Below are 20131 nucleotides of genomic sequence, written 5' to 3'. Positions count from 1 at the left end.
TTTCTAGGGCGTAGTGCATTCAGGGGAATTAATTTCTGGGGAATCACTTTCTGGGCAATGGGTTTCTGGGGTATGACATACAATCTTATTGAAAATATGAGGAACATTAAATAGTTTTAGCTCGAAAATGGACTTCGAATTACTCTTTTGTATTTCTGTTCAGAATCATTTATTCTTATCAAAAACACGTTTACACGATACTATTTTGTCTACTTTTTCATGGTATGTACTGATCTGTGGATTACTGTGACAAATATTTGACTACAATAAAACATACCGAACGTAGTCAAATTCAACAGAGGGAACCGATAATTTCCTCAATGAAAAACCTCTAACTTTCTAGAAGTGTAGTGGTAAAACTTTAAATCTAAATAGAAAACCTAGTACTAGGAGTGGCTCGTCTACTATTCAGAGAAGTTTGAGACATATTTAGACTGCTCCAGGACAATTTTGAAAATTTAACTTTATTCCGGCTAGAATGGCGAAATACCCCTATGTGCGTAGGAGCGGAAACGAAATCTGTGAACAAGCATTAGACTGGAACCCAGCGGGACATCGGAGCAGAGGCAGACCCAGAGGCGCATGGCGGCGAAGCCACAATAAAGAAATAAAAGAAGTCGACCGAAATCTAACCTGGCAACAGGTAAAAGCGATAGCTGGACATCGCTCAGGATGGAGATCTTTCAAGTCGGCCCTTTGCACCACCGGAGGTCTAGAGAACCCATAAGTAAGTAAAAAAAATACCAAACTCGGATCAAGTGGACGGATTGACAAGCGCCAACACGCTTTTCGTGCTGGGTTGGACGTTGCACCGACGTACTTTTCCGAGGTTACAAGATCGCTGTCTACTACCGGCGAGCACTGGCTGATAGCATCCCTGGATATATCGAAGGTGTATGACACCACCTGGTGACACGGCATCTCGCGAACTCTAGATGCTTCATCTATTGCAGAGTTTCCTCTCGGAACGCACCTTCCAGGTGTCCATAGGAGGACATATGCCTCAAGAATACCTCCTGTAGAACGGAGTACCTCCGCTGCTTTGTAATTATTTACAACTCGGCAATAAATTTCAATATTTCACTTGACAGCTTATCTTCTTCTTCTTCTTCGATGACTCTACATTCCAACTGGAACTTGGCCTGCTTTTCAACATAGAATTCTATTAGCATTTCCTCAGTTATTAATTGAAAGCTTTTCTATGCCCGCCATTGCATGAGTATGCATCTTGTGTGGCAAGTACAATGGATACACTATGCCCAGGGTGTCGAGAAAGTTTCCAACCCGAAAACATCCTAGACCGGACCGAGAATCGAACTCGCCATCGAACGCCTTTGCTCGCAAGGCTACTGGAGACCCCTTGACAGCTTAAAATATATTTAATTTATCAATTACAATGACTTGTAGTTTGGAATTTCTAGTGCCTTATCTTTTGAATACTCTTGTACACTACGTTATGTATGATGTTTTCTTGCAAGTGGTTGTCTCAGAATTAAGCACCGGTTTCGGCAGCGTTATTGCAACGAGACTGCAATCAGTAAACAGATGACATTCGATTCCTTCCCAATCCTGGTAAACATTCGATTCCTCATCTGCCATCTGACACTCACATGATTTTGTATGTACGCCGAAATAAGGAGAGTTAGTGATGATTGGTGCAAGCCTGTCTTTGCCCTTTCTAAACTAGGGTGCAAATGAGATTGTCCAAAGCAGCTTGCAGGCCATTCTACCTTCTTCAATATTCTCGGCATAATATTGTGCAGCACTTCGTGAAGCTGCTCCCTGCCGTGTTTGCGAAGATCAGCCATGAGCAGTTCATCCCCAACAGCCTTATTTCTTTTATTTAATATTTAATACCAACCGCAAAATAGTTAACAATCGCTGATAGGTTAGTCAAAGTTTTCTCCCTGCTATTTACGTTTACATGCCTAATAGAAACACGTTTTACAGTTCCCAGAATTGGTCCAACAATGCTATTGTACTACCGGGAAATAAGCTAGAGATATCGTTGGAAACTGCATCAACGTACGTCCGAGAACAGAAAGGAAACAAGTACGGATTCAAGTGCTTGGTCATCGGATATGACAACAAAAATCTAATGAAATATCCAAGCACATCGCTGATACACCTGGAGTATGAACTGTCTTATCTGGGTGGACTGTGCAGTGCTAATCTCCTGAAGAAGGATCTCATGTTTTCCGGTGAGGAAGAGAGCATCTTTCTTAACCATGAAGCCTATTTTAATCTAATATTTTGATTCATAGATGACCTGACCGAGAACATGGCGAACATTGAAGATACTCTCAAAAAGCATGCCGCACTTCTGTCGAAAGGGTTGATGGTCGCCGATTCCGTTTTAACTATCAATAATGCGCTGGAATCCAATCTACCAATCACGTGAGTATACGATCTTTAATATTTAAGTTTTACAAGGAAAGGGAATTGTGCATGATTAGCACCAAAAAAGTAGCTATACTTGCAAAACTTTAACAATAAGCCCAAAAACGAATGATAATGTTATTTTGGAGTATAAAATCAAGTGATAATCTTCGAAGTGGATGCTTAATAAGATGGATGAGATAAAGCAGCGTTCCATTCGTACTGCAGAACGGTAAGTTACTATGTTTTATTCTGACTCTGACTGATTCTAAATCTATACACATCGTTTGGAATCATAAGTTTAGACTAAAAGTTAAATGCATTTCAGCTTGGAAAATGCTCGGTACTCACTTATATTGGGTTTCCGTGGGCATAAAAGGCATGCTTATTAACTTAAATAGTGATTTTACCAACACTGATGATAACTTGGTTTAGAACCCTCGCAGATATTGAATATTGAAGTGCTAGCACTAAGCTGCGAAGCGATATTGTCCAAATTGTGGGTTGCAGTGCTAGTAAAAGAAAAGGAAAAGGGAAGATCTTTCAAAAAAAAATTTAAAAAAAAATGTGGTTTTAAATATATGTACATTTGTTTTTCTAAAATAACAACCTTTTTGGCAACTTGCTTCAAAATGTTTATAGATCTGTTTTCAACAGACCGTGATTTTCGATTTGCATTACTATTTGAGTTTCGCGATAGGTCCGTGGTTCTGGCATGACCATCTTTTGCTTGAGGCTTTTCTTTTTCTTCTGGGCCACGCAGTACCAGGACACTAGTAGTGTAACCAGGACTAGAAATATGGAGACTGAAACGGCACCAATTATTAGGTAGAACCAAAAATTGTCTTCAGCACATTGTACTCGTCGGATATCTTGGAATGATTTGAAATCTCTCCCTTCATGTGATGAACCAAAGTATATCTCATCCGGGTGACTTATCACTAGATTGGATTGTTTCAGTGAATTCATCTGGTCGCAGGTTATGCTTTGTTCGACGTAAATTGTTCTAAGACTTACGTCGAACTCGTCCGAGAACATCATAATTCTCGAACCAGTAATTTGTCCTATTCGGTTGTTATGAAACTGTAATGTGGGTCGTTCTGAGTTTCTTCTGTAGTATGAGCTGTCTAAGCCAATACCTGAAATGAAATTAGCATTAGTCGATCATAAAGCTATGAAGTCTATTTTTTTCAATCACCTTGCAGTACTGTATCATCGATTTTTGCGAAATAATTTCCTACAATTGATACAGCTTTTCTTATTTGCAACACAAAAGAATCTCCAGATGCATCGGTGAATTCGCTGTGTCTAATGGCTAGATTTGTGACATCTAAAATGGATTATTACAATAACATAGCTAAAGTTGTTAGAAAATAAATAAAGCAATAACTTACTTTTCAAAACGAATGCACTCGGAAGTATTGCATAGAACGAACTGTTAGAGATGAGAAATCGTTCCAAGACTTCCACTTCGTAGAAGCTTTGCGATGGAATCGGCTTGAAAAATTTACTGCCATTTATTGTCAGTTCATTCACTTCGAATCGTTTGAAAGCATGCCGCTCAATTCGGTTGATGAGACATTCATCAAATGTAAGTGCGTACAGTTGCTCATGAACGGTTGAAATACTGAAAGGCTTGAATACTCCTATACGGCAGCGGGTGAAGGAAATTTCAGCAATGGGTCCTTTGACTAGATGTGATGGCACTTCTTCAATTACGTCCTGTAATTATCGAACACATGTTTATAACATATTTTTAATAGATACTCTGTGGTTATAATACTTACATTAATCAGTTCGATTTTCAATCGAGCAGACGGTGCATTCCTGGTGAAGTCGAAAGCACTAGTTTCTAGCATGAGGTCTTCTACGTTGATAATGGTCAGTTTGGTCAGCTGAAACAACTGAGAAAACGTGTCCTTCCGAATTCTGAGTGATTTGCAGTTCGCTATTTCGATTTCTGTCGTGCTTCCCTCGAACTGTGGTGCAATAAAATCCTGGTGGGTATCGGAAAATATTTGTACTGATTTTTGTTGTCATTCATTTCCTAAAAAAACGAATAGTGGGTAATGTCTGTGACATAGCCGCAAAGTGGACGTAACGCTTTGACACTGCCGATGACACAAATTCACAGGTTGGAAGAAGAGTGTTCTTTTGCTCAGTTATCGAAAAGCAGAGCATCCACACAACTACCAATGATAACGGCCTGACGCTAGTCAATGTTGCTGCAGCTAGAGAAATGGCTATCTATAACGATTTTTTTTTCACGCAATAATATTTGAAAGCACACTCTAATCACAGACAAATAGACATAACACTCGTAAAATTCTCATCGTTCACTGGCTTACTGGTTAATTTAAATAATCATTAGTTGGCCAATCGATCACTCGTGGCGCGCGCATCGGGTTTGTTCGAGTTTGACGTTTTCTCACTACCGCCATCTGTGCGGGGTAAAACACGGGGCTACAACGAAAAAGTTCTCTCGTAAACAGAAGGAAGCTTCGCCAGGACTGACGGGCAGAAGTATTACAAAACGATCAAAACATGCGCAAAAGAAGCGCACCGGCGCCAGTCATGATCAATAGAAGCACCGAAAATCTGTTGACCGAGCAGTTTGATTTTTTGTCTAATGGACAATCGAACAGAGCGATCACAAACAGAATCAGGATGCAGGATGATGAGTGTTAAAATGAGTTGATAGGATTTGTGAAACTAGCAACACTGTAAATTGAATGTGCTGAGAAAAATTGTCGAGAGCGGTTGTGATTAATTCGGCGGCTTGTTAATTGAATTAGAAATAAGATTGTAAGTCACTTTATATATTATGTTTTTTAGTTACTAAATGAAAATAAATCCCAGCTTTGAAGCTTTGTGTAAGACACTGCTATCAAAAGAGTTTCATTCAAGCCAATGAAAAACCATCCCAACAATGAGCAAGCAGTATAGCCACCCACGTTAGAAGTAGTGAGAAAAGTAGTCCGAGAGCTAAAGAACGGAAAATTAAAATCCCGGTTATAAAAGATAGGGGTGACCAGCTGAACGAAAAAATCATCCGTAATTGAAATAAACTTGAAGGGGGAAGACATGCTTTTGAGCCAACTTGATGGTCTCATATGTCCTATCTACAAGAAAAGGAAGGGCACTGACTCCATTGCACTGTACTAAGTAGCGAGGTATAACACCCTTCAATACCGCCTACAAGGTACTCTTTCGCATTATTTTTAACAGACTGCACCCGTTTGAGGAAACCTTTGTAGGCAAATACCAAAGCGGCTTTTGAGAAGGACGATCGACAACGGACCAGATACACATCCTCGATAAATACAACTTGCGGTCTCATCATTTGTTTGTGGACTTCAACAGCGTACGACATATTGAAACGGAACGAGTTGTGGCCAGGGCTGACAATAGTCATCGTCACAGCACGAAATGCCACAGTAGCGACGAGTTGTAGTGTCTTCATTGCTTCCCGACGCACCGTCGATGACGCGCAGGACATTAGCGTTCGTCGAGCAACCAAATCGTCATGACGACATCGAAGAACGAAGATTTCATACCATTATTCTTCAAGCAGCAGCTGCCATGCGAAGATTTGTTATTAATCCTTTGTTATAATGAATTTGAAGTAACGTATGAAGGCGTTATAAATGTTATCAATACATCTGTAATACCAAAGTTGCTATACTGTTGTTTTGTTTGAGACGCCATTATGTTTTCAACCAGTCCGTCTATAGTGACGTGCAATCAATTATGCGAAGAGTGACGACGGAAATCGTCATAACTTCTGGCTGTGTGACTATCTCCGTGGTAGGCATGCGCCGAAGAAACCGAATAGGTGTTTCGTCGTATAATTTTTTTTTTCGTTTTCTTCATACGACGAGAATGACTATTGTCAGCCCTGGTTTTGGCATATAATGATAGAACATGCCCAACAAACAATTCAAGCAGAGTAAGCTAGTAGCTGAAAAAACTGATTGTTAGCTAAATAAGCGCTTTATCAGATTCCTATATTTGTTGGGTGATTTTCCGGTAAAGCTTTTCGGCTGGTTCGTGCGATGTTGGATGGGTTTAATTAGAGCGTCAAAATATCTGTCGAGACGATGCTCTATTTAATCTGCTATCCAACATAGCTTTTTATCATCAGACTAAGGCCGGAGTGGCCTGTGCTGCACATAAAAGACTTCTCCATTCAGCTCGGTCCATGGCTGCACTTCGCCAACCACGCAGTCTACGGAGGGTCCGCAAGTCGTCCTCCACCTGATCGATCCACCTTGCCCGCTGTTGGCCTTCGCCTTCTTGTTCCCGTCGGATCGTTGTCGAGAACCATTTTCACCGGATTACTTTCCGACATTCTGGCTACGTGCCCGGCCCACCGCAGTCTTCCGATTTTCGCGGTGTGAACGATGGATGGTTCTCCCAACAGCTGATGCAACTCGTGGTTCATTCGCCTCCTCCACGTACCGTCCGCCATCTGCACCCCACCATAGATGGTACGCAACACCTTCCTTTCGAAAAATCCCAGTGCACGTTGGTCCTCCACGAGCATCGTCCAGGTCTCGTGTCCGTAGAGAACTACCGGTCTTATAAGCGTTTTGTAGATAGTCAGTTTGGTACGGCGGCGAACTCTATTCGATCGGAGCGTCTTACGGAGTCCAAAGTACGTACGATTTCCAGCCACTATGCGTCTCCGAATTTCTCTGCTGGTATCGTTATCGGCGGTCACCAGTGAGCCCAAGTACACGAATTCTTCAACCACCTCGATTTCGTCACCACCGATAGAAACTCGTGGTGGGTGGCTCACATTGACCTCTCTTGAGCCTCTTCCTATCATGTACTTCGTCTTCGACGTGTTGATGACTAGTCCAATCCGTTTAGCTTCGCTTTTCAGTCTGATGTAGGCTTCCTCCATCCTCTCAAAGTTACGTGCCATGATATCAATGTCGTCGGCGAAACCAAATAACTGGACGGACTTCGTGAAAATCGTACCACTCGTGTCAATCCCTGCCCTTCGTATTACTCCCTCCAAAGCGATGTTGAATAGCAGACACGAAAGACCATCACCTTGCCGTAACCCTCTACGCGTTTCGAAGGGACTCGAGAATGCCCCTGAAACTCGAACTACGCACATCACCCGATCCATCGTCGCCTTGATCAACCGTATAAGTTTATCCGGAACATAGCTCCATCCAACATAGCTCTAGAATGTTTAATTCGAAGATATAGTGTTCAATGAAACGGAACCATCATCAACAAATCCTAAATGCTCCATGCGAATGACATGAAAGAGAAGAGCTGATAATAAACCCTATGAAAACTAAGTATCTGGTGGCTGGCAGAGAACGGGGCAGTGTTGATCCCGAGGTGGAAATAAATGGGATACGATTTGCAGTTGGTAACTTTGTACAGTTTACGTAACAACGTTATCAAGCCGGCTTCGTTGACGACCGCTCGACAACGGACCAGATCTTTACGGTGCGGAAAATCCTTCAAAAATGCCGTGAATACCAGGTCCCAACGCATCATCTGTTCATTAATTTTAAGGCGGCATTCGACAGTATAGTCCCCTACGCAGTCTATGGAAAAATATGGACGAGAACAGCTCCCCTGGGAAGCTTACCAGACTGATCAAAGCAACGGTGGATGGTGTGCAAAACTGTGTGAAGATTTCGGGAGAACATTCCAGTTCGTTGGAATTGCACCGGGGACTAAGACAAGGTGATGGACTTTCGTGCCTGTTGTTCAACATTGCGCTAGAAGGTGTCATGCGGAGAGCCGGGTACGATTTCAACAGATCCAGTCAATGCATTTGTGTTGCGGATGATATGGACATTGTCGGCCGAACATTTGCAAAGGTGACAAAAATGTGCACCCGCCTAAAACGTGAAGCAACAAAAGTTAGACTGGTGATGAATGCATCGAATACAAAGAACATGTTTGTGGGCGGAACCGAGCGCCACAGGGCCCCCTAAGAAGTAGTGTTATGATAGACGGAGATACCTTCGAGGTGGTCAAGGAATTCGTCTACCCTGGATCCTTGGTAACGGCTGATAACAATGTTAGTTGTGAAATACGAAGGCGCATCATCTGTGATAAGTCCTCTACGGACATTAAACATGAACAATGCTCGAGGAGGACTTGCAAGCACTCGGAGTATTCGAGAGGCGAGTGCTGAGGACCATCTTTGAAGGCGTGCAAGAAGACGGTGTGTGGCGGCGAAGAATGAACCACGAGCACGCCCAGCTCTACGGCGAACCCAGTATTCAGAAGGTATCTAAAGCCGGAAAGGTACGATGGGCAGGACATGTTGCAAGAATGCCTGCAAAGATGGTGTTCACTTCCGATCCGACAGGTACGAAACGGCGTGGAGCACAGCGAGCGAGGTGGACAGACCAGGTGCAAAACGACTTGGCGAGCGTGGGGTGCATTCGAGGATGGAGAGATGTGGCCTCGAACCGTGTATTGTGGCGTCAAATTGTTGATTCAGTTTTATCTGTTTAGATGTAAACTAAATAAATGAAATGAATGATTTTTTCGTCGCGATATTAAAAGAAGCATAGAAACACTTGTAGTGCGGCACCACGTGTGAATATGTCGCTATTACAATCATCGCAGTCTAGTAATGGAGAGCAGCCACTCAAAGAGACGATATTTAAAAAAACTCGGTAATCAGCAAGCGCTGAGAAGGATACAACCCAACTTGCAGATGATGCGAAGGTACGACTATTATTAAGAAAATTGAGTCCACATGCGCACGAACGTTACACAACGTTACGTTGCCGAAATTGTCCAAGGAATTTTTATTTGAAGAAACCGTTTCCAAATTGAAGATGATTTTCGGTACACCCGTGTCTACGTTTCAACGACTAATCAGTGCCTTCAAACAACAAAGGACGAAGATGAAGATTTCATCAGCTACTCGTGTAAAGTCAACTAGGCGTGCGTTGATTTCAAGCTCCAAGAATTGAAGGAAGATCAGTTTAAATGTCTTATCTATGTGGACTCAAGTCACCGAAGGATTCGGATATAATGATGCGGCACTCATTGGAGGAAAACCGTCCACATCAACAGTTGCTGCTACAAATGCCGTCCGTACGTACTCGTAGTCTAATAGGAAGGAAAAGTCGATCCGTTCTAGAGAAAGTGCGCCGAATTTACCGTGCTGGTCTTGCGGAATGCATTTTTCGAGTCAGTGTGGGTTTAAGGGTCATCAATGTCGTGATTGCATGAGAACGGGACATACGGAGGGCTGTTGGCAACCCGGCCCCTCACAATCCAACAGGGACCGACAGAGTGACATTCTAGTTGACAGTTGACATGACAGACCAATACAGTGAAGAATTTCTATGCGAGACTCTATGTTTAGACAGAACAAAACGTAACAAAGCAACAAGTTAAAAATTCTTATATCTAAAATTTGTGAATTTATTATTTCTAATTGATTAAAACCTATTGAACTGTAAGTAAAACAATGAATTAAAACAAAACTACTATTAAACCTTAAAATTATACATGCAGATATAAGATAGACCCTAAAATATCGATTGTTACATTACGACGGAGAATACACGTGAAAGACTAATGTTGTAAGTAAACGAAAAATTAAATTATAACTCTAAAAGATAATTTAACTGTAATAAAATTACAGCTGATAGCATACTCCATTAAAAGACCGAGTTTGCTGTGAAGAAGTCCGAATCGTCTCCGCTCCCGTAACAAAACTATCAGAACATTATAGTTCTAACCTCACTTCCGTGAGCGGTTCGGGGTACATCTGAAACCATGAGCAAAGTTGGTGAATCAACGGGTGGCAAAAATTGTCGGGGATGCAACGAACCGGATGAGGCGGATAGTCAAATGGTCCAGTGCGACGGCTGCAGTCACTGGTACCATTTTAGATGCGCCGGTGTGGGAAACAGTATTGCCGATGAGAGCCGAACATACATATGTGCCTTTTGTGCTGCATCGCCCGCACAGTCCGATGCCCCGTCGACTACAGCTAGTGCAAGGGAAGCCAAGTTGAGGCTCGAAATGCAACGTTTAGAGGAAGAGAAGGAACTGCGAGCTAGACTACTGGCGGAAAAAGAAAAGCAGGAGAAAGACATGCAGGAAATGGCAATGAGGATGGAGAAGGAAAGGAGGGAGAAAGCTATAGCCGATCTGATGGTCATGGAAAAGGAATTCCTCGAGAAAAAGTACAGATTGCTGCAAGCTAGTTTGGAGGACGACGAAGAGGCGAAGAGCACCAGAAGTCATCGCAGTGTACGTCAGGAGTGAGCAGAGTACAAGAGTGGATGAACGCACAGCCCGCAAAGACCCTGAGCTCCAATCCTGGGGAATGGCCCCCACTGGGCTCACGTCCATGGCAACTAATGATGCAGATCCACCATCAGCACTGATGTTCAACCCAGGCAGCCAACCAGCGACTACAGCGGGTGAAATATCGCTTGTTACTAACTATAAGGGCCTGATATCACCAGTGACAACGGTTCAGAACTATCAGCGAGAGGAAATAACAATATCTTCGAGAAGTGTACCACCAGCCCCCCTACAGCAATCTACTCCTAGAAGTTCAGGTGCCGCTGGTTTGGTAACAACTATTACGGCTCAACCATCAGCTCCTAACAGGGTTCATACTAGCCTTCAACAAAGCATGTCTTACCCAGGTGCATCGACCAGTTCTGTAAGTAATCGACCATCTAATCTGACAGGTGTAGCCGGATATTTAAGCCATTTCTCAAATAATACGTTACCCCAGGCAAGTGTAGCCTACCACCCTGTCTCTCAGTCTGTAATCCCAATTAATGTGAGTAGAGAGCCCGTTTCCGTATCGCCTAGTCATCCGTTGATACAGAATGACATTTGCTATTCCTCTGCGCCTCAAAATTTCTCCACATTTTTTTCTGCTCCACAAATTGGTTCAAGACCGTTAAGTGCTCCGACAATACCGCAAAGTGGAATACCAGGTTCGTCTTCATTTCCTTATGGAATAAACTGTGGTGTGTACAATGCTTCTTCGCAACATTTTCCCGGGATAAGTGTGTCCAGTCATCAAGCACCCATTTTCTCCGTGTCGCAGCATTCCAGTGCGCCACTGCAGCTGCTACCAGGTCCAAATGCTCAACAACTGGCCGCTCGTCATGTGGTGTCTAAAGAACTCCCTACATTCTCCGGAAATCCTGCTGATTGGCCACTTTTCTGGAGTAGTTACGACACGTCCACCCAAATGTGTGGGTATACAGATGCAGAAAACCTTATGAGGTTGCAACGAAGTTTGAAGGGTGATGCTAGAAGAGCTGTTAGTTGTTTTTTGCTGCATCCGTCAAATGTTCCGGAGGTGATGAACACACTGCACTCTCTATATGGCCGTCCTGACGCCATCATCCAAACGTTGCTGAATGAAGTACGTTCAACTCCAGCTCCAAAACCAGAAAGTTTGGAAACGTTAATCAACTTTGGATTGGCGGTGAGAAACCTTAGTGTACACCTGGTCACTACAAGACAGGAGATGCACTTGGCGAATCCCATACTGCTACAGGAGCTTGTGGAGAAGCTGCCCGCAAATATTAAGCTTGACTGGGCTTTGTACAAGCAACGTGTACCAATAGCGGATCTACGAGCTTTCTCTGACTACATGAACGTTTTGATCACGGCTGCTAGCAGTGTAGCGACAATTGCGAATGCTGGTTGTCAGAAAGCTGATCGTTCGAAATGGAGGACGAAAGCGTTCGTAAACCCCCATTCTACGGAGGGTGCACGAGTAGAATGGCAAAGCAAGGAAGAAGGATCAACAGTAGGCGTGTCGGAAATAAAACAGGATCGTCCGTGTGCTGTATGTCAAGTTGCTGGGCACAAACCGAAGGATTGTGGTGTATTCAAACGAAAGAGTCTTGTCGATCGTTGGAAGTGTGCAAATGAGGCACGTCTCTGCAAAAGATGTCTATATCCGCACGGGAGATGGCCGTGTAAGGCCTCAACATGTGGCATGAGTGGATGTCAACAACGTCACCATCGCCTCCTCCATCCGGGAGAACCACAAGTAACAGAAACCACTACCTGCATTACTGCAACCACAGGAACCATATCAGTTCATCGGCACGTTCAAAAGGGAACACTTTTTCGCATCCTCCCGGTGCTTCTGCACGCTAATGGTAAATCTATTCAAACCTTTGCTTTCCTCGACAGTGGTTCTGATTCAACATTGGTAGAAAGCTCGATCGTTGAACAACTTGGTATAGTAGGTAAACCTACGCCGCTATGCCTACAATGGACAAGCGGAGTAAAACGCATAGAAGAACAGTCACAGTGTGTTGAACTTTCTATCTCAGGATCGGGGTTAAAGAAACGATTCACTTTGAACGATGTGCACACAGTCAAAAGTTTGGACCTTCCTCGGCAGTCGTTAAGTTTCAACGATTTACAAAGAGATTTTCCCATCTCCGTGGACTTCCAGTGAAAAGTTATTACGACGCATCTCCTGGTATTCTAATTGGCTTAGATAATACCAACGTAAAAACCACTTTGAAACTACGAGAAGGGAAAACTGACGGACCAGTTGCAGCAAAAACCCGTATCGGTTGGGTGGTGTTCGGACGTAATCGAGAGTCCAGAGAAGAGGTTGGTTCTCATCGCGTTCTTCACGTATGTAGTGGACACAGCGATCACGGACTGCATGATCTAGTGAAGGATTTCTTCCGTGTTGAAGGCACGGGGGTCTCTACACCGAATGCCCTTGTGTCTACTGAAGATCGGCGAGCAAAAGAAATACTCGAGGCTACTACCTTCCGTACAGCCAGCGGGCGATTCCAGACAGGGTTGTTGTGGAAATACGACCAGGTGGAGTTTCCCGACAGTAGGCCAATGGCAGAGCGGCGGCTACATTGCTTAGAGAAACGGTTACAGAAATCACCAGAACTATATTCCAACGTTAAGCAGCAAATCGCTGCATACCAACAGAAGGGCTACGCCCACATAGCAACGGACAAGGAGCTGACAGAAACTGATCCAAAGCGGGTATGGTATTTGCCCTTGGGTGTCGTCATAAATTCTAAGAAACCAGAGAAAGTACGTGTAGTGTGGGATGCAGCCTCAGCAGTTAAAGGTGTATCACTCAATTCGGTCCTGTTGAAGGGGCCCGACCTACTCACGACACTAACGGCTGTACTGAGTCGTTATCGTCAAAACAGGTGGCCATCAGCGCAGATATAAGGGAAATGTTCCACCAGGTGGAAATCCGATCGGAGGACCGACAAGCACAGCGGTTTCTATGGCGAGACAGTCCGTCGCAGCCCATGCAGGTGTTTGTCATGGACGTGGCCACATTTGGCTCCACCTGCTCTCCATGTTCATTGCAATTTGTAAAGAACGTAAATGCAGACGATCACGCCAACGAATTTCCCAAAGCAGCAGAAGCCGTAAAAAAGAACCACTACGTCGACGATTACCTGGATAGTGCCGACACCGTCGACGAAGCGGTACAACTGGCGAATGAAGTGAGAGCAGTTCATAAAAAAGGAGGATTCGAAATTCGACATTGGCTTTCAAATTCAAAGGAAGTTATCCAAAGAATCGGTGAACGCATCGAGGCCACGAGTAAGCAATTTGTTATCGATAAGTGCAGTGAGACAGAACGTGTGTTGGGAATTACTTGGCTTCCGAAAGAAGATGTTTTCTCGTTCTCTGTACAGCTGCGCGACAGCCTGCACCGTCTGGTTATCGAAGACGTAGTTCCAACCAAACGGGAGGCTTTGAGTCTCGTAATGAGCGTCTTCGATCCACTTGGCTTGGTGGCGGTGATTCTCGTTCATGGAAAAGTATTACTACAAGATATATGGAGAACTGGTGTTGACTGGGATGAACCCATCTGGCCAGAAACGTTTATTCGGTGGAAAGCATATACGCAGATGTTATTGCGGCTCAATGATCTTAATATTCCCCGTTGTTATGTATTCGGAACATACAACTCACTGGAGCAGAATAAATTTGTCGATGCCAGTGAAGTTGCCTATGCAGCTTGCGCGAATTTCCGAGTTGTCGATGGAACCACCGTTCGCTGTTGCCTAGTTTCGGCGAGAACCAAAGTAGCTCCTCTCAAACCTTTGTCTGTACCGCGATTGGAACTTCAAGCGGCCATTCTGGGAGCTCGTCTAATGAAAACTGTTATTTCTAATCATACCCTGAAGATACGTCGGTCTATACTTTGGAGTGATTCCGCAACAGTACTGTCATGGTTACGATCAGATCCGCGGCGACACACACAGTTCGTGGCATTTAGAATTGGAGAAATCTTGGAAATAACAGACATCCAGGATTGGAGATGGGTTCCGACGAAGTGGAACGTTGCGGATGAAGCTACCAAGTGGGGTGCGGGTCCCAACATTGAACCAGACAGTCGCTGGTTCAAAGGGCCCAGATTCCTATACGACGATGAAACTCACTGGCCAAAACGAGAATTCCCTTTGGAGCAGTCTTCAAACGAGCTACGAGCGGTGTTTGTGCATAATCATGTTATAGTGGAGCAAGTTATCGATTTCAAGCGTTTTTCAAAATGGGAGCGGCTGCTGCGAACAGTAGCTTACGTACGTCGCTTCTATGAGAATTGTCTGCGTAAATCAAGAGGAGTATCACCATGTTCAACACAAATTTTATGCCGCGAAGAACTGAGGAATGCTGAGTTCACCATATGGAGGTTGGTGCAATTGGATGTATATCCGGATGAATTTGCTATATTATCGGAAGCCCACAATGGACAGCTGAACCTGAAGTCGAAGATCAACAGAAGCAGCCAGCTTTACACCAGATCTCCAGTTATTGGTGAAGGTGGACTGATCCGGATGGAGCGTCGCATGAGAGAAGCTGATTGGGTTACCATGGAGGTGAAGTTTCCACTCATTCTGCCAAAATCAAACTATGTGACTTTCCTGCTAGTCGATTGGTACCATCGTTCATTTCAACATGCCAATGCAGAGACTGTGGTGAACGAGATAGTTCAAAAATACTCAATTCCAGCCTTGAGAGTGCTTGTGCGAAGCGTTAGAATTCGATGCAGTTGGTGCAGAGTTTACAAATCGAGAGCCGAAACACCGAGAATGGGACCATTGCCTGCGGTACGTCTAACTCCATATGTTCGACCGTTTTCCTTTGTTGGGCTGGATTACTTTGGTCCCATTATAGTGAAGATCGGTCGCAGTAATGCGAAACGATGGGTGGCCCTATTTACCTGTTTAACAGTTCGTGCGATACATTTAGAGCTAGCATCTAGTCTTTCTACCGAATCTTGCAAAATGGCTATTCGGCGATTCATTGCACGAAGAGGAGCTCCTATGGAGATATATTCAGATCAGGGGACGAACTTTCAAGGCGCAAGTCGTGAACTTCGGAAAGAGATTCTAGCCATCAATAATTCTCTCGCGAGCACCTTTACTAATACGACAACACAGTGGAAGTTTAACCCTCCGTATGCTCCACATATGGGAGGAGCTTGGGAGAGAGCTCGTGCGTTCGGTAAAAGCCGCTCTAAGCAATATGCCTGCTTACAGAAAGCCAGACGAAGAAACGTTATGTACCGTGCTGGCGGAGGCAGAAAGTATAGTCAACACTCGACCCCTGACCTATATGCCTCTAGAGTGCTCAGAGGGGGAAGCACTTACTCCGAACCACTTTTTACTTCTGTCCTCTTCCGGAGGAAGTCAACCAATGGTGCTGCCGGCGGATCCTCGTACTGCACTACGGTCCAACTGGAACCTCGTACACGTGATGTTAGATCATTTTTGGACACGATGGATCAAGGAGTACATGCCGGTTATTTCGAAGCAAACTAAATGGTTCGGTGAAGCAAGGCCTCTTCAAGTTGGTGATCTAGTTTTTCTCGTCCAAGAGAATACGAGAAACAGCTGGGTGAGAGGAAAAGTCGTGCGAGTTTACCCTGGGAGCGATGGACGAGTTCGGAAGGCGGACATTCAAACCACTACTAAGATCACTCAAAGGCCGGTGACCCGACTTGCTATCATGCATGTTAGGGAGACTGGTGAAGGTATAGCAGAAGAAACTTCGTGCAATACGGGCGGGGCATGTTGGCAACCCGGCCCCTCACAATCCAACAGGGACCGACAGAGTGACATTCTAGTTGACAGTTGACATGACAGACCAATACAGTGAAGAATTTCTATGCGAGACTCTATGTTTAGACAGAACAAAACGTAACAAAGCAACAAGTTAAAAATTCTTATATCTAAAATTTGTGAATTTATTATTTCTAATTGATTAAAACCTATTGAACTGTAAGTAAAACAATGAATTAAAACAAAACTACTATTAAACCTTAAAATTATACATGCAGAAATAAGATAGACCCTAAAATATCGATTGTTACATTACGACGGAGAATACACGTGAAAGACTAATGTTGTAAGTAAACGAAAAATTAAATTATAACTCTAAAAGATAATTTAACTGTAATAAAATTACAGCTGATAGCATACTCCATTAAAAGACCGAGTTTGCTGTGAAGAAGTCCGAATCGTCTCCGCTCCCGTAACAAGGGCTGTTGCAGATGTTTTTCATACAAGCAACGTCCAAAGCGTTGTGGTAGTTAAAAATGTGGAGCAAAACAGACGATACGTCGAAACAACCATCAACGGTGGTCCTGTTGACCTCCAACTTGATTCCGGCTTCGACATCACAATTGTATTAAAGAAGAACTGGTTCAAAATCGGTTCACCAAAAACTTCACCACCAGATTGTGAAGTTCAGACTGCATCTGGCGACAGACTAGGCATCGACGCAATGTTCCGCGCGTACATTGGCATCAGCGGCAATCAAAAAGAAGGTGTCTGTTATGTCTGTTTTTCAAATATGTCTCTCAACGTCCTATGGTCAGTTCTACTCGGCAAATTTGGTCTATGGGACGTACCATTTTCGTCCTTCTGTAAGGTGATTGATGTCAAGCAAGAAAATAAACAAGTCGCGGAAATGAAAACAAAATTTCCAAACGTTTTTGGCGACCTTTTGGGTATATGTACGAAGATGTAGGTGCACTTGACTCTCAAGGTCGATGCTCGACTGCAAAGCTGCCATGAACTATGAATTGGCGTCTCTGCAGGAAAGCCCTCCGAATTACAAGTTGATAGTGACAAGATTTGCCGAGTGCGTAAGAGTCTCTACGGGTTAAAGCAAACAGCTAGAGTTTGAAATAAAAAGCTAAATGATGTGATGAAGAACTCGGCATCCAACAGGCAGACGCACACTCGCGTCTGTATATTCGAAAGCGCAACGGCAACACAGTGCATATTCTCATTATGTGGACGATATGCAGATTGTTACATTGATGAGGAATACTATGGAGTTGTGAAAGCTTTGGCTAATAAGTTCCAAATAGTCGTTAATTGGTGAAGTGAAGCACTTTTGGGAATGAGAGTGACAAAGAACAACGTCTACTGCTTGGACCAAAAATCTTACATCGATAAGTTGATTTCTCAGTTTGGACTTGTATAGGCTTAGGATTTAAGGATTCCTATGGATGTTGAATATTGACAGCAAAAGGATGAGTTGGAAAATCTGCCAAAGGATGCGCAGTTCCAGAGTCTCATTGCTGTATGTGTCAGTTGCAACTCATGAATACTCGACCAGACTTTGCTATGAGGAGATCTATTCTCGGGGGACAAGTGAGCAAGCTGACAAAAACGGATTGGAGGGAAGCAAAAAGGTTTTGCGGTACCTGAAAACTACGAGTGAGTGTAGTGAACCTGAATAGACACCATTGCAGATCTTCGAAGATAATCAAAGTTGCATCACAATGTTGAAGAACAACGCAGGGTTGAAACGATCAAAACCCGTGGAAACCCAATTTCACTTCGTGAGAGATTTGGTAGAGAAACACAACATAAATATAACATAGTGTCCATCATCTAAAATGTTGGCGGATATTCTTACAAAACTATTGACTAGGGTGAAGTTGGAGGATATACGTCGACGGATTGGTCTACGAACTCTGCGCGATGAAGAGGAGTGATAGCAGCACTGAACTATTCAGCATCGCTTGCGCGGTTGATAAAATGCAGCATATTACAGTGGGCTCGACATGTACTGCGTATGCCGTAAGAGAGGCCAGCCAAAGTGATTAGCAGAGAGCCTGGAAGAGAACGTCGGCTGCGGACTAGACCCCGCACTCGCTGGCTATGTCCGCGTGCGGCTATAGGAGACTGGCGCGAGAACGGGAGACCTGAAATATGACGTTACATTTGGATTTGCTCCGAACAACACGGAATGTACGGCCATCATAAATAGACGAACACAGTGACTTTAGTATTGGTGATTCTGCATTGGAGAACTTGGAATTAGGGTAGGTCACGGTATGCTTTTTCTCCCCGATTTCAGTTCAATTGCAGTTTCAAAATTCAAGGTCGAAACAAATACAGACTCTACAAAATTTCATTGATTCAATCCCCTCGACCTTGACCAGTTAAAGTGTATAAGAGATATTCATCAACTTGAAATATAAACTAGGGTAACAACAATGCGGAATCTCTGGTTTGATAAACCATTTGATACCAAGTGAAGTCCATAACAACGCAATGGTTGATGTTTTACATATTTCTAGAACAAAGTCTACTACTTTATATATTTTCCCTGTAATAGCAGACAGTCTTAGGCTCATTCTAGCCAACTCGCCAAGGGACTACGCGAATTTGGACAGTAAAGAGGTACTTTGCCTGATCAAAGTTTCTACAAACGTTTAAAATTGATAATTATGATCTGATGTCGACTAACAATTTTATGTTTGTTACAGAAGACACGGAATAGTCCAATACCCATATATTCTTGGAATCATTAAGGATGGAAAGCAAATCACAACCAATGCACACAATCATATTTTCCAAGAGAGTGTGTGTGTTATTGCTCGGATTGGTATTGCGGTGGACGGAACCTAACTAAAGATACATCGCAACTGGTAGTTTGTTAGGAAAGCGCCTTCTTCCGTTTTCTTTGCACATTGAATTAACCCGAGGGAACCTGTTGAGGGCACTGTTGAGCCGGAGTATTCTCGTTTTTGGTTAAATGCACATGACAATCTCGGTCTGTATTAGTTCTGGGTGCTTACGAAAAATTCACCAAACTACCAACACTTACTTCATTGCGATATCCACAATCACATATTCGTTTGCCGAATCGTGGGGCTGAATCATGCACACAGTTGACCAAAGTCATAGCCTCTTCATCGCGTTCGTAAAATTCATGTTCAGCCTGACACACTAGCGAGTATATAGCAACCACCCATAGGCACGCGTAACAGAAGTGCCTGCCGTGTCTCATTATGTCACATTATTGTCACTAACCATCAGGAGCAAAACTTTCAATTATTTTTCACGGAAAAGCACGCACGCCCTTTATTCAAAACTATCGATATTGCCAGCAAAAGGGTTCGCTCGTTGATCTGATAACCGCCGTATGTGTACTGGTTCCAAGTTTGTTGATTGAATCAGCAACCATCCTTTCCTGCTGACTATCGCAAGAAATTGTAGATATGAAATGTGCCTCGCGACGAACAGATAACATATCGGCGATAACGCTGAAAATAAACATCTGTTTAGTTTACGCTGCATTATTGCCAGTTGTGGAAGTATTGTGAATAGAGGAGACCGAGGCCACTTGACTCCCTGCTTATTATAGCTAACAATACAGTATAATTCGTCGCTGCACAAGAATATCAATCGAACGTTTGTTCAAACAGACTGATACGAATCGAATTAGGAAAATG

At 43.6% G+C, this 20131-nt stretch overlaps 2 protein-coding genes and 1 long non-coding RNA gene across 3 annotated transcripts in view; 2 read left to right on the top strand and 1 right to left on the bottom strand.

The window, feature by feature from the left end:
* Positions 1-20131, top strand: part of LOC134205483 (E3 ubiquitin-protein ligase highwire-like) — a 269802-nt gene that overhangs the window by 49235 nt on the left and 200436 nt on the right. Inside the window, exons 23-24 of the mRNA XM_062680761.1 lie at positions 1951-2201; positions 2265-2397. Coding sequence (XP_062536745.1) covers positions 1951-2201; positions 2265-2397 — 384 coding nt within the window. The remainder of the gene's footprint in view (positions 1-1950; positions 2202-2264; positions 2398-20131) is intronic.
* LOC134205486 (uncharacterized) lies at positions 2946-20066 on the bottom strand. The gene is made up of 5 exons (XM_062680767.1): positions 19504-20066; positions 4167-4376; positions 3774-4101; positions 3578-3709; positions 2946-3518 (listed from the first exon to the last, which is right to left on the bottom strand). Exons 1-5 carry the CDS (start codon positions 19684-19686, stop codon positions 3016-3018), a joined length of 1356 nt encoding a protein of 451 aa, XP_062536751.1. The 5' UTR covers positions 19687-20066; the 3' UTR covers positions 2946-3015.
* LOC134205490 (uncharacterized) lies at positions 9748-10097 on the top strand. Its single transcript, XR_009978146.1, has 3 exons — positions 9748-9835; positions 9895-9962; positions 10025-10097. It is a non-coding gene; the product is annotated as an uncharacterized LOC134205490 (long non-coding RNA).

Source organism: Armigeres subalbatus, chromosome 1, assembly GCF_024139115.2.
Source record: "Armigeres subalbatus isolate Guangzhou_Male chromosome 1, GZ_Asu_2, whole genome shotgun sequence".
Lineage (NCBI taxonomy): Eukaryota > Metazoa > Arthropoda > Insecta > Diptera > Culicidae > Armigeres > Armigeres subalbatus.
This window is presented reverse-complemented; position numbering and strand designations above follow the sequence as displayed.

Coding starts and splice junctions, on each gene's coding strand:
- LOC134205486 (XM_062680767.1), bottom strand. CDS start 19,686: ATGAGACACGGCAGGCACTTCTGTTACGCGTGCCTATGGGTGGTTGCT. Junction 4,377..19,503: donor ATTGTGGATATCGCAATGAA/GTAAGTGTTGGT, acceptor GATACCCACCAG/GATTTTATTGCACCACAGTT. Junction 3,519..3,577: donor CGATGATACAGTACTGCAAG/GTGATTGAAAAA, acceptor ATTTCATTTCAG/GTATTGGCTTAGACAGCTCA.